At 32.6% G+C, this 13,331-nt stretch overlaps 1 protein-coding gene across 1 annotated transcript in view; it reads right to left on the bottom strand.

Moving 5' to 3' along the window:
* Positions 1-418: 418 nt before the first annotated feature.
* Positions 419-13,331, bottom strand: part of LOC115877300 (discoidin domain-containing receptor tyrosine kinase B-like) — a 288,039-nt gene continuing 275,126 nt past the window's right edge. The window contains exons 7-16 of the mRNA XM_030893435.1: positions 11,564-12,199; positions 10,176-10,394; positions 8,666-8,802; positions 8,431-8,606; positions 6,783-6,905; positions 6,617-6,723; positions 4,969-5,247; positions 3,394-3,541; positions 2,448-2,581; positions 419-1,867 (exon numbers count right to left, since the gene is read on the bottom strand). Coding sequence (XP_030749295.1) covers positions 1,699-1,867; positions 2,448-2,581; positions 3,394-3,541; positions 4,969-5,247; positions 6,617-6,723; positions 6,783-6,905; positions 8,431-8,606; positions 8,666-8,802; positions 10,176-10,394; positions 11,564-12,199 — 2,128 coding nt within the window. The 3' untranslated portion in view covers positions 419-1,698. The remainder of the gene's footprint in view (positions 1,868-2,447; positions 2,582-3,393; positions 3,542-4,968; positions 5,248-6,616; positions 6,724-6,782; positions 6,906-8,430; positions 8,607-8,665; positions 8,803-10,175; positions 10,395-11,563; positions 12,200-13,331) is intronic.

Below are 13,331 nucleotides of genomic sequence, written 5' to 3' on the forward strand. Positions count from 1 at the left end.
GAATATTAATAAAAAAATGCAAAATATAGAGACATACAATCCTTAACTAACTAAAGCCAAAAAATAATATTCTTTGCTAATATCAACTAATACCAATATATGGCAACAGCGCCCTTCATAATGTATTTTTCTGTTTAAATACTAGCACCTAAATAAAAAAAAATAATGTGTCCTTATCTTTACTCCGCAAAAAATCAAAGATGCCGGCTTCTTTCATAGCATTACCACTGACCGCTGTCCGGTTTCTCGGAAAGAAACCTACGTCGCCGGGCGACAACTAAAATCCATATTTTATTATAATCGATCCTGACGAATAAATGAATTTTATAAATGAATGGTTTTTGCTGCCGAATTACTAGAATACAATATTTCAAGGCAGATGACGCATCTGTTCGATAATTTTTATTCGAATAGTTTTCAATGAATGTTTTCTTACTAGCTATCGAATTATTCGAATGAATTGCAACTATCGAATGTTTCGATAGTATTCATTCGATAGTTCCCACTACTAGTTTATACCACTTTTCAAGAAAGGCTGCCCTACTGACTGCGCTAATTATAGAACGATAGCGCTTATCAATCACACTAGCAAAGTACTGCTACACATTATCAATAGCCGTCTAAAATAATTTATTCTAAAAGAAATATCTGAAGAGCAAATAGGTTTCATGCCCGGCAAAGGTACTAAAGAGCAAATATTAAACGTCCGACAAATTATTGAGAAAGCGTATGAGTTTAACATCCCGACTCATCTGTGTTTCGTGGACTACAGCAAAGCATTTGATTGTATTAAGTGGAGCAAACTTTGGTCTGTACTAGAAAACATGGGAGTCCCTCAACACCTTATCCAGCTGATCCGAGGTGTGTACGAGAACAGCAGAGGAAAAGTAAGAATAAATAACACCATTTCAGATGCATTTGACTTGGAGGCGGGTGTGCGCCAGGGATGCATTTTATCTCCCTTACTCTTCAATATATGTGGCGAATCTATAATGAGGGAAGTTATGGAAGACTATAACGGCGGTATCACTATAGGCGGTAAACAAATAACAAAGTTAAGGTACGCAGATGATACACTTATACAAGACCGAGAAAAACAAGATCGAAAAAAAAAATATTTGCAAAAAGTGACAAATTCCTATGTAATTAAATGGGAAATAGAATCGTTTTTGGGACAAGGTTTATTGTGAATATTAAGGGTTTACAAAGGTCTGTTATTTTTTTAGACAATAAACTAAAAATTTAGAGGGCGTCGCGTCGTGAGAGAAACAATCAACTTTGTAAATAACGGACACCCTAATGTGTATTTTGCATTTTAAGTGAAACAAATTAAATTTTGACAACCCTGTAAATTATTCCAATAAAATATTCCCAAGTTTTTTATTCTAGGAGCTACAGATGCCCAACGCACTATTGCCGGACCCTCTATAAAAACTGATTGTTTAGAGAATTAACAGTGACATATTCATCAAAGAAACCAAGTACATGTCTACAAAAACCAAAATAAAAGTATAGAAAACAGTTATCACCCTGTGTAGTATATACAAGAACATTGATCCCGTCGTGTACAATTAATCTGAGAGGGCCTAGGATGACGCTAGCAACCCTCGGCCCTCCGCTCTATTGCTCAGGAATGAAGCGATTAAGTTATTCATAATAATATCTATATAATTTATTGCGGTCGGTACGCCCGTGGGCTCACACAGGGGCGTACCCCAAGTTCTTCCTCTGCAGGAACATGTGGATCTCTCTGAAGGTGGGTCTGTCCTTGTCCACCCTTCTCCAACACTCGAGCATCAGGTCGTAGATGTCCTTGTTGCTGGAAGGCCTGGGAAGATATTTGTATTGTTTGTCGTCACAATGAAGCCTGAAATATCGAGAAATTGTGATTAAAAAACATATATTTCAAAGCAATTATACTTTAACTGGACATATTTTTAAATTTAAAAAATTATACAGAGTGATTTACGGCCATGGCACGTTAGACCTTTATGGAGACCCACATTTTGCATCAAAAGGCACCTGCTCTATCTGTCTAAATTATTTTCAGCATTACAGTGTTGCTGCTTCGTACTAAAAGTGGCAACATCTTTGTTCTTTTAAATGGAACACCCGGCACATTATTACATTTTTGAAAACTACTTTGGTATCTCATAATTTTTATATTATACTACCCTATATCTATCTTTGATAGTTTTCGAGAAAAAAATAAAACATGTGTAAAATTGACAAAAACATGATCTTGAATAAGCATTCGTCCAAATCATAAATTCGGCATACTGAAAGCTGAAATTTGGTTTATAGGTTAAGGAAAGTCATCATAAATTTATGTAAAAATCCAAATTTTCAAAAAAAATTCTATCACCGGTTCTCCATAAGCGTCTAACGTGCCATCGCCGTGAATCACCCTAAATTTTTTGCTAGAAGTAGGTGAATTGCTCATTTACCTTGCCAGATTTTCCATTATTTCTGGATCAGTAAGTGAATCGTAAGGTTGTTTCCTACACAACGTGAGAATCTCCCATAAAGTTACAGCGAATGCCCACACGTCACTTTTCGTCGTATACTTCATCTGATACACCTGTTTATCAAACAGAAATATACTTTTCAACTGGATTAATTTAAAGAGATTATAATATACAGGGTGGTCCGAATTGTATTCGGTAATCTTTGGCAGCATATTCTGCATATTAAAATAAGTAAAAAGTTCGTATAAATGTACGTCCTAAAATGCTGAGTTTCGGAGATACAGGGTGTAGAAGTTTCATTTTTATTTCGATTTTTTTCAAATAATTTCTGAACTAATGGGTCTGAGTGGTTTTTGACATGATAAATTTTATTTCGATATCAATATGACTCCTTCTTGTTCTAATTTTTAACTAGTTAATATCTTTTTGTCCTTATCTGTATAACCGTAAAATTACCGAGTGAAAAAAATCACATTTCGGCTATTTTTTAGGTAAAAAATGTCTTTTGGTAAAAATCGTTATGAGTAACCGTTCACAAGACAATTAAAATATAAATTATCAAAACATGTCATCACTGACAAAAAATAAATATGTTGACTAGATAATTATTTGGCTGAAATTATAAATTTGGGAACTTTTTATTTCCTTTTAAATTAATCATAAATTTTTCTAGAAAAAATAGAAATAAAAATGAAATTTCTACACCCTGTATATACGAATTTTTTTACTTATTTTTATTTGCAGAATGTGTAGCCGAAGTTTCCCGATTATACTTTGGACCACACTGTATATTAAGGGAATGATTATAAAAACAAAATATTTAATTATATATTTAGATACATATTTTATTTTGCTGAAACAACCTCATATTGTAATATAACACTATCTAATAATTTTCTCTCTTTTTTTAGAAACACAAACTTACCGCTTCCCAAGACATCCACCGTATTGGCAACGGTGTATTACCATCTACTTTGTAGTAATCGTTGACGTACAGCTCGTTGTAAGTACCATAATCGCATATTTTTATTTGATAAGCTTTTCCTATCAAGCAATTTCTCGTTGCCAAATCACTGAAAACATATCAATAATCAACATAATTACTTAATGCCTCCCACAAACGCCCAGTTTTTTTGCACAGGCCTCCTGTTCATATCTGATTTGTTCAGACATATCGGCACGTGTGTGAGAACTTCCCACCGACTGTGCATGTTGGCCAGACCTGAGCGAAATTTGTGATTAATTATTAACTAAATTGTCATTCATTATTAATGATTCTATTATTAACTTGAAACAAAATGTCGAACTTAAATAATAATTTATGCCAATTTCGAATTATACAGGGGGGAGTCTTAAATAAGTGCAAATATTTTAGGGGTAATACGAGGGGTAATAAATATTTCGACACCAGAAACACGATTATGAGGTTTTTATCGCGAATAATTTTTTTTGAAAATATGGAATTTTATTAAAAAAAATTTTGGAAATATTTTAGTTTTTAGTTAAAAAAACTATTAATAGTAATAATTAAAAGATCCTGTGGCTCTCAAAATTAAAGCAAAAAATCATTTTTTTTGATAATTTTCAAAATATATAATATAATCGGTTATTTTGGACTTATTTGAGAAACGTTAAAGATAAAATATGTTTCTTTTATCGAGATCTACCAGCCGTGAAAATGTTTGCACTTATTTACTGTATATGTGACTCACCCTATATAAGAGATTGCCATGTTTTGGAAAATAAACAGTAAGGAGCACAATATTTGTCTCCTTCCTTAGTATTTCTATACAATGCCTAATAACTCTCAAAAAAACTTTAATAAAGAAATGTGAATCATATATAATTAAGTTATGTAAATTAAATTTTCAAATAAGCTAAATAGAAAAAAATGATTGGCTTATTTATATTTACCTTGATTTGTACAATGTCAAGTTTGTCATGTTTTGGTAAAATAAACAATCTTTATTGTACAAGCGAGCAAAATAGAATACAAGACAGAACTGTATTTTTAATTATTTTTATTAATTAAATTTTCACTCTAGAAAAAATGTTCTGAAACTCTTAGTGGGCGCGTCACTCAGTTTACTGTAGACAAAGCTGTGCTATAAAACTGCGTGTATGTCCTACAGGCAGTAGGACAGGTTATATTGCGCAAATTGGATTGCACAGACTCCGTGGCACTTAGGACACTTTTACATGAAGCCACTTTCACAGCCACATATGTCTGACATCAGTGTCCACCACCGGCACTGGTGGCTTATCAGTCGCATTAATTGGAAACAATTTACTACTAAAACTAAAACACAGTATCGAGTGGTCGAGCTTGTTGCGAGGGCGAGACACTAGACAACAACTGCTAAGGAACTAAAAGCAGCGTGGTCCGCATAGTAGTTCTTCTGTATACGTATATAAATTTTAAACAACGCTTTTCCAAATCTAAACACCGGTGTGGGACACAAGTGGCTTTACGTAAAAGTATCCTTCTCTGAAAACTTACCGATGTACAAAATTGAGCGTCTCTAAGTATCTCATGCCGCTGGCGATTTGCGTCGCTATGTAGAGCAAGCAGTTGAAGCTGAGCGATTTCACGCCGAACGGTAGACTCGACGTGGTCTCGCTGGTGACGTGGATCTTGAGGAACTGGCAGAGATCGCCATGTTCCATGTACTCCATCACGACACAGAGTGGCTCGTCCTCACTGCAAATTCCCAGGACGCGAGCTATGTTCTCGTCGTCTAAAGCTGCCAGGATTCGCACGTCTCTATGGAAGTCTTTCCTGAAATAAATTTAGAATTTAATAAAGTAGATATACTCCCTGCAGACAAGGATGTAGAGGCTAAAGCCAGGATAGAACAGGCTTCTAGCACATTCTTCAAAATGAAATAATTCATTTGTAATAAAGATTTAACATTGAAGCTCCTATATGGAATGGAATCCTGGACCCTGAAAGTGACTACAGTGAGAAGCTTTTTTGTCAAATACTGAAGATACCTTAGACGGAGCATATTTCAAATTACTCCGGTATTACATCGCATGAACCAAGAGAAAGAGAAAGAGAGAGAGAGCTTCTAAGTATAACAAAAAAAGGAAATCGGCATACTTTGGACATATTCTCAGGAACGACAACCAATAGATGCACAATCAATCTTTAGAATTGTGAAAAAATGTACCAGAGCAAAGCCAGGCGAAACAGTTGATAGTAGCATACACCTGAGACCTGATAAAAGGAGAGAGACATTGTCAAAACTGTGACATTTTACTAACAGGGTTTTGCAAGTTAATAATAAGCATTAAAAGCTGACGGGATTGACGGTCAAAGCCATGTTCAGATTTTGTCAATAAGAAAAAAAGGCAATATATCTCTAAGGATACAGTAGAATAGTCTGATCGCCACCTCAAAAAATCTAATCAAATCTAGATATACTGCAAAATAGGACAAGTTTTCAGTACCTAGTTTTGAAACTTTTGTAGTAATTTGGACTTAAATGCTTGAATATATAAATAATATTTGATTCATTCCTATAATCTTTCTGTATAATGCTATTAGCTTCCAAAACATCTATAGTAAAGAAAGGTGAATCATATATCAGAAAATTATGTAAATCAAATTTTAAAATATGATAAATTAAGGTAGGTTTATACCGTATGAGCGGAAAAAACGGCATCTCATTGGCTTGGGAATCACAATCAATGACATTCCCTATATAATTTTACATATAAAATAACAGCGATCTTCATTTCATAGCTATCGCTGACGCCGTTTTTTTTCGATCATATTGTATTTAGTTGATTTGTACGTTGTCTATATATTGGGCGGAAAAAGCGTTTATTTTTGTAGCGTCTGCAGGAGAAAATAAAGGAAGGCCTTTAAATAATTATAAAAATTAATAATACTAAATATTAATAATTTAAAATCATTAGTGAAAAATTACAGCTTGTTAAAATAAGTTAGAATGGTAAACCTGTATTTATAATTTATTATAATAAGCAGTTTAGTTTAATTGTTTAGTTATAGTCGTTATGGAAATATTGTAAACAACAGTTAGTTGTAAAATTTATTTTATAAAAGTCATATCTTTTATCTTTGTGATTTATAATTAGTAAAGCAAAGACTGAAAAAGGCAGATATACTTAAATTTACTTACTTTTCTTTTTCTGTGGCATTATCACCCAGAAACTTTATAGCTACCAATCTGCTATCCAGTGTTCCTGAAGGATATTCAGCAATGCCATCAGCCTCAGCTATATACACCTAAAATAATAATTTATTTATGTTGTATACATTATTATACAAGGAAAATGAAATCTTACCGTCCCAAAAGCACCTTCCGACAATTTCGACAGCATTCTGAGTCGATGCCTTGGAAATTCCGGAATTGAGGTTTCTTCGAGTCGTTTTCTCAATATAGCCAAGGCATCCTGTTGTGTTGGAGACTACAAATGTGTACCAATGATAAATATTAGGGTGTCCGTTATTTCCCAAGTTGATTATTTTTTTGCTGCCCCCTCTGAAATTTTAGTTTTTAGTCTAAAAAAAATTATCCAACGTAAACTAACGTAAGCTCTTAATTTTTAATTTAAACCGTGCCGGAATCATGATACTTTTCCCATTTAAATAACATGGGATTTTCTAACCTTTTGCATTTATTATATATTATTATATATATTTTTTATATTATTATATATTTATTTTTTTATCTCCAAAGTAAATGAACCTACCGCTTCGACAAAGACATATTCTAATACAAAATTTTACGCTCTACAAAAAAGTTTCCATAAAAATATTCCATAAGTTTTAAAATTTAATTAAAATTTTAAAATAAATTTACTTCTTTCCATAAAAATATTCCTTTAAAAGTTTCGCCGTCAAAGTTATGCACATAGTTTATGATCAAATTTTTCTTATCTATATATTAATAATTTAATTTTATCTTTTTAATCGTTTATTTTTATTTTAAATATTACTTGTATCGAATTAATTAAATTAATTTAATGGATTAATAATTTAATTTAATTAATTAATACTTTTAATAATCAATTACTTAATAATTTAATTTAATTTAATTACTTAATAATTTAATTTAATTATTTAATTTAATTAATTAATAATTTAATTTAATTAATTCGATAAAAGTAATATTAAGATAAAAACCACTCGAAATTTGTTCATTCTTTTCAATTGACACACATTTTTACGAACACTGAAAGGCAATGAAACAATAACCTTAAATTATAGTTTTGATCAATTGATCATTGTTGGAGCAATATTAGTTTTCCATATTAAAGTTGGTAAAGAAATATTGTTTTATTGAAAAAAGTATGGCTCTAGATCCTTTTTTCGTCAAAATCAAAAGGCGCAATTAAAATTTGCAGTGAATAATTGTGTGAAAAAATTGATTATAAACTATGTGCATAACTTTGACCGCGAATAACTTTTAAAGGAATATTTTAATGGAAAAAACCAAAGAGGCCTTTTTTGTAGAGCGTAAAATTTTGTATTAGAATATGTCTTTGCCGAAGCTATACATTCATTTGCTTTGGAGCAAAAAATTAGAAAAAAAAGAACTTATTTACGTTGGATAATTTTTTAGACCAAAAAATAAAATTTCAGAGGGCGGCAGCAAAAAAATAATCAACTTGGGAAATAACGGATACCCCAATAAATATATGGTGATTTTTTTCAGTGTTGGGCAAAGCAACATCTTAATATCTATTTAATAGATATTTGTTATACAGGGTAAATCATAAATTAGCACAAATATTTTAATGGGTGATATATTTCGGTGCTAGAAACACGTCTAAGAGTTTTTTAGCAAAATGTATTTTTTAAAATTCATTTTAACAAAAAAGAAGGATTTTCGAGGATTGTTGATACAATATTTTTATAAAACTCTAGGTGTGAACTAAGTACCATAAATATGAGATACGTTTTATAATGGTTTATTATATAGGTACTTACACGTTTGGCCTCAGCACCTTCACTTCTAGTACTTCTCAAAGAAACTCTCTGATTGTTCTTCGAATTCTGACACGAATTACTACTTAATCTACCTCTGATCATTGGCAAAGTGTTCTGATCAGACCCTGACAGCAAGGGCAGAGTATTGCCTTCTGGTATAGCATAATCATAATTATCTGTAAAAAATGTTTGTTTTTAATTAAAAAAAATAGTATAAATCATAAGAAAGTGTTACCACAATGGCTTTGGCTTTTGTTGCCTCCTGTCATTTCCATAACAACAGGACTATAACTATAGTAAGGTGCAAATTTCATTGCCTGATACGGTTCTTGGTAGGCGTTCTCTTCTGGATGTGGTAAAGGTAACGTGGATCTAAAACCAGATGATTCATAATATCTTGATCATTAATATATTTAACAAATTAGCTAAATTATTGCTGGTGGTATAGATAATTGACGAAAAATAACCGGGAAGGAATAAGAACGGGCGGTATCTTTTTTGAGAATTGGTTTCAATACAATTTAATAGCGCTTTCTACCGGGTGCGTCTCAAAAGTGGTTCACTCCTATACCTTTTTTATTTTTTCACATAAAAAAACGAAATTTGTTATGTTAGCATATGACATAAATTGGGACTGATTGACGTATTCAATTGTTTTTTGTTACTTCCTGTTTCACCGTAAATTACTACAATTTTTGATTTTTAAATGGCACCCTCGGTATTTTTTATTTTATTCGATAGAAAATGACACAATGAATAGAATGACATATCATATGTCAACTTTTTACATTTTCGCATATGGTTTATTTAAAAATTGTAACATACGGTTCTTAACGAAAATTTGACTCGAAATATTAAGTGTGTGGTACCAAATTATTCGTAAAAAATGCTTTTTTCAAATATGCTAATGTGTCACCTTCGTTCTATTTGAAAAAAAATGAGATACATATGATTAAAAATTCGAATTGGGCATCTTTTAACCGGCCAGGATAAGACACGAAAAACATTAGATGATGAAATCTACTTTTTCAAGGCTCCTTGATGAAAAATTAGTGTCTGTTTTTAACATAGCCATGACACTCTAGATTGAAATAAAATACCGAGGGTGCCATGTAAAAATCAAAAGTTGTAGTCATTTCCGTTGAAAGAGGAAGAGACAGAAAAGAATTGAATATGTCAATTATTCCTAATTTATGTCATATACTAACATACCAAATCTGGTTGTTTTTATCTGAAAAAATAAAAAAGTTATAGGAGGTGACTTGGAGACTACTTTTGAGACGCACCCGGTATATGTTGTTGGTTATGGAACTTTGAAAATTTTACAAACAAAACTTGACAATCCAATTTTTTGGCACTTACCTCATATTATTTAATTCATGTCTTTAATTAAGTTAAAAATCAGTAATAAAAAGTTTCCTATATGTAGAGAACTTTAGCAGACACAGTGTGTACGTATTGCTTTCTATTTGTTTGAAAAAAAAATGCTGTAAACGTCTTTAAAATTAAAATTATGAATATACTTTGATATTGAACATCGATTAAAAAATTATTCGTTAATATAATAGTAACTTCCACCTAGTTTACCAAAACAAACTACTGTGCGCCGGCGCGGCGTGGCGGTTGTTCAGCAATGTTAGCAAGTGTTTGTATTTCATAAATCAAGTTGTCAAGTTGTTTATTTAGACTTAAACTTTAAATAAACTGTGATTTTGTATTTAAGAAAAATACACTGCATTTCAAACCTTAAGCTAGATTTTGTTGATCCACCACCGTAGCACTTCTTATAGCACTCATCATTTGAACTGTTCAGTTCTGTCACGCCATAAGCCTCAATTCTGTGTCCGTCTTTTTCTGGAACGCTGTAAAGGCCGTCAGAACTGTGCATGTGGGTGGGTAAAGTCCCATTGGGGAAGCCCAGATTGGAGTTGTTGGGACTCCTCAGGTACTTCTTTCTTTTCAGTCTAAAAATGAAGTGAAATTTTCTTTTATATTAAACTAGCGTGTACCCGCGACTTCGTTCGCGTCGAATTAATAATTTGTGATGGTGATGATAAAGCAAAGCAAGAATTTCCATTAACATATAAACTGGATAAAATTTTCTCACATTTATGTCAGCCTGAGAAAAAACAATATGGCGATATTATTATATAACTTGGTAATATTTGAGGGGTAACTTCATCTCGTTGGAATTTGAATTTCGAAAAATCCGTTTGCCAAAAATAAGCTTTTTACGTCAAGCAGTTTAAGCAGAATCGTGGTTAATCAATTACCCAACTTTTTGGAACACCCTGTATGATTTTTTAAAAAATTTCAAAATATGTAAAAAAAAGAAAATAAATTATGCGTGTCCAAGCGTTTTCCCGAAAGACTAACCGTTTTTTAAATAACAAATATTGTAAAATTTGAGGGGCGTTTTCACCCTCTTGGAATTTGAGATTCGAAAAACCCCTCCTTATCGAACCTCCACACCCCAGAGTCAGTTCGTTTGCCAAAAATCAGCTTTTAACGTCAAGTTTAAGCAGAATCATGATTACTCAATGGTCATATGTTATGAAACACCCAGTATAAATTTTTAAAAAATCTTAAAATATGTAATACAACAAAATAAAATATACGTGTTTAAGAGTTTTTCCGAAAAACTCATCGTTTTTTAAATAAAAAATATTCTAATATTTGAGGGGTGGTTTCACCCCCTTAAAATTCGAGTTTCGAAAAATCCCTTCTTATCGAACCTCTACACCCTAAAGTCAATCCGTTTTCCAAAAATCAGCTTTATACGTCAAGCGCTTTAAGCAGGATCGTGATTAATCAATGACCAGATTTTTCAAAACACCCTGTATACATTTTTAAAAAATCTTAAAATATGTAAAAAAATAAAATAAAATATACAGATGTTTAAGCGTTCTTTTGGAAACTTAACTGTATTTTAAATAAAAAATATTGTAATATTTGAGGGGTGGTTTCACCTCCTTCGAACTGGAATTTCGAAAAATCCCTTCTTATTGAACCTCTACACCCTAGAATCAACCTGAATGTCAAAATTGAGTTTATTACGTTGAGTGGTTTGAGCAGGATCGTGATTAATCAGTGAGTCACTTAAGGATTTTATATATTAGTATATTGTATCTACCTGATTACCAAAACGATGCCTCCTAACACAAGTAGTGCCAGCGTAATCCCGATCAGTACTACAGCTATTAACATTGGCTCATTCACATCAGTCGGTACAGGAATCTCCATTTTGTGCTCGTGCTCAGAAGATAACCTCACGTGAGGCGTGGTCGTTGGTTCAGGCTCAGGAGTGAAATTTCCATGCGAAACAACCGACTCAAACGAAACCTCGCTCACCATAATCCACTTCGAAGCAAAGAACAACTGTAACTTAACGTACTTTCCTACTCTATGATGCAGTTTGATAGTGATATTTCGGGCATCTTCGAAAATTTTGTCTTCCATGTATTCGAAAGTTATAGGTTCACCCCTGTTGAATCTTTTACCACCGATGCTGAACAACACTTTAGCCGATGAGAAGACTTGGACGTCTTTGGTGAACTGGTTGTTGCAGTAAATGTGCACGGCGGAGAACTCTCGGACTTTGTCGAACTCGAACTTGAGTTCTACGGGTTTGTGGCGGGTGTCGTTCTTCCAGCCCACCCACGTCTGGCCTTCGTACAGGTCGGTTTTGAAGTCATCGTGGCCAAATTTTCCGTCTGTCAGTTGGCCTAGGCCGTGTTTCAATTCGTTGCCATCCCAGAAACCGTCGTATCTGAAAAAGAAAGAGTACAGTTTAGAACTAAGTCAATAATACACCTTTAATGACCTTTTAATGCAATGTAAATACCGTATGCTCGAAAAAAAAACGGTATCAGCGATGGCTATGAAATGAAGGTCGCTGTCATTTTATATGTAAATTTATATGGGAAATGTCATTGATCGCCATTTCCCAGCCAACTAGACGCCGTTTTTCTTCGATCATACGGTACTTAATGACTTTATAAGGATCTTTCTGAAAATCCTTATAATTTGAAATGGAAATTCCTTTGCGCATTTAAACGGACACCTTAAATTTTCATGTATTTTAACATTTTATACAGGGTGGCGCACCTCATTCGCCCCCGTTATACGAAAACGGAAAGATGTAGAAACACATTATTTTGAGGGTATATGTGGGAAGGCAATGTACATAATTTAAAATTATTTTGAAATGTACAGGGTGTGTCAGAACTAAGATCCATACCAAACTTATATTTTTTCTTATGGAACACCCGGTATTTTATTTCAATTTTGGATTCTTGGATATTAAATGAGTTATTTATTATAAGGATTTAATATGTTTAAATGCTTTGGTTTTTGAGATGTTTAAAGATATTTAAATATGCATGCCATAATAAAAAAGTTTGTCAACACCTTGTACAGGGTGGGTCAAATTCGACGCTTTTAAATGGAAACACCCTTTTCTATAGGAGATAGACGAAGACTAATATCGGTGTCTGGAGCTCAATTTTCATCAAAAGCATGATGGTGAAAACCGCACATCAATATCTGTTACCGTTTCGGAGTTACGGGGTGTTTTTCAAAAATGTGCATTTTTAACAAATCGCTGTAAATTTTTTGCTATGGAAAATTTTGTATTTCTATGAAAACATTTCCAAAGCACCTTTGTACGTAGAATTTAATGGTTTAAGTATAATTTTTTTAAAACTAATAGTTTAAAAGTTATCAACAGAAAAATTGATTTTTTATTTGGGACACTCTCTATATTTTTAATTAACTGAAAAGAACTTAAGATTACCTTTCCAAAAATATAGCACACTTGATATTTTGTTATCCCTTCGAAATACAGAATTTTTAAAAGTTCGCCACTTTTAACTAGTAGGCTTTGGACGCCTTATTGATGA

The sequence above is a fragment of the Sitophilus oryzae genome, unplaced genomic scaffold (assembly GCF_002938485.1).
Source record: "Sitophilus oryzae breed Bouriz unplaced genomic scaffold, Soryzae_2.0 scaffold_1443_pilon_pilon, whole genome shotgun sequence".
In the NCBI taxonomy this organism is placed as follows: domain Eukaryota; kingdom Metazoa; phylum Arthropoda; class Insecta; order Coleoptera; family Curculionidae; genus Sitophilus; species Sitophilus oryzae.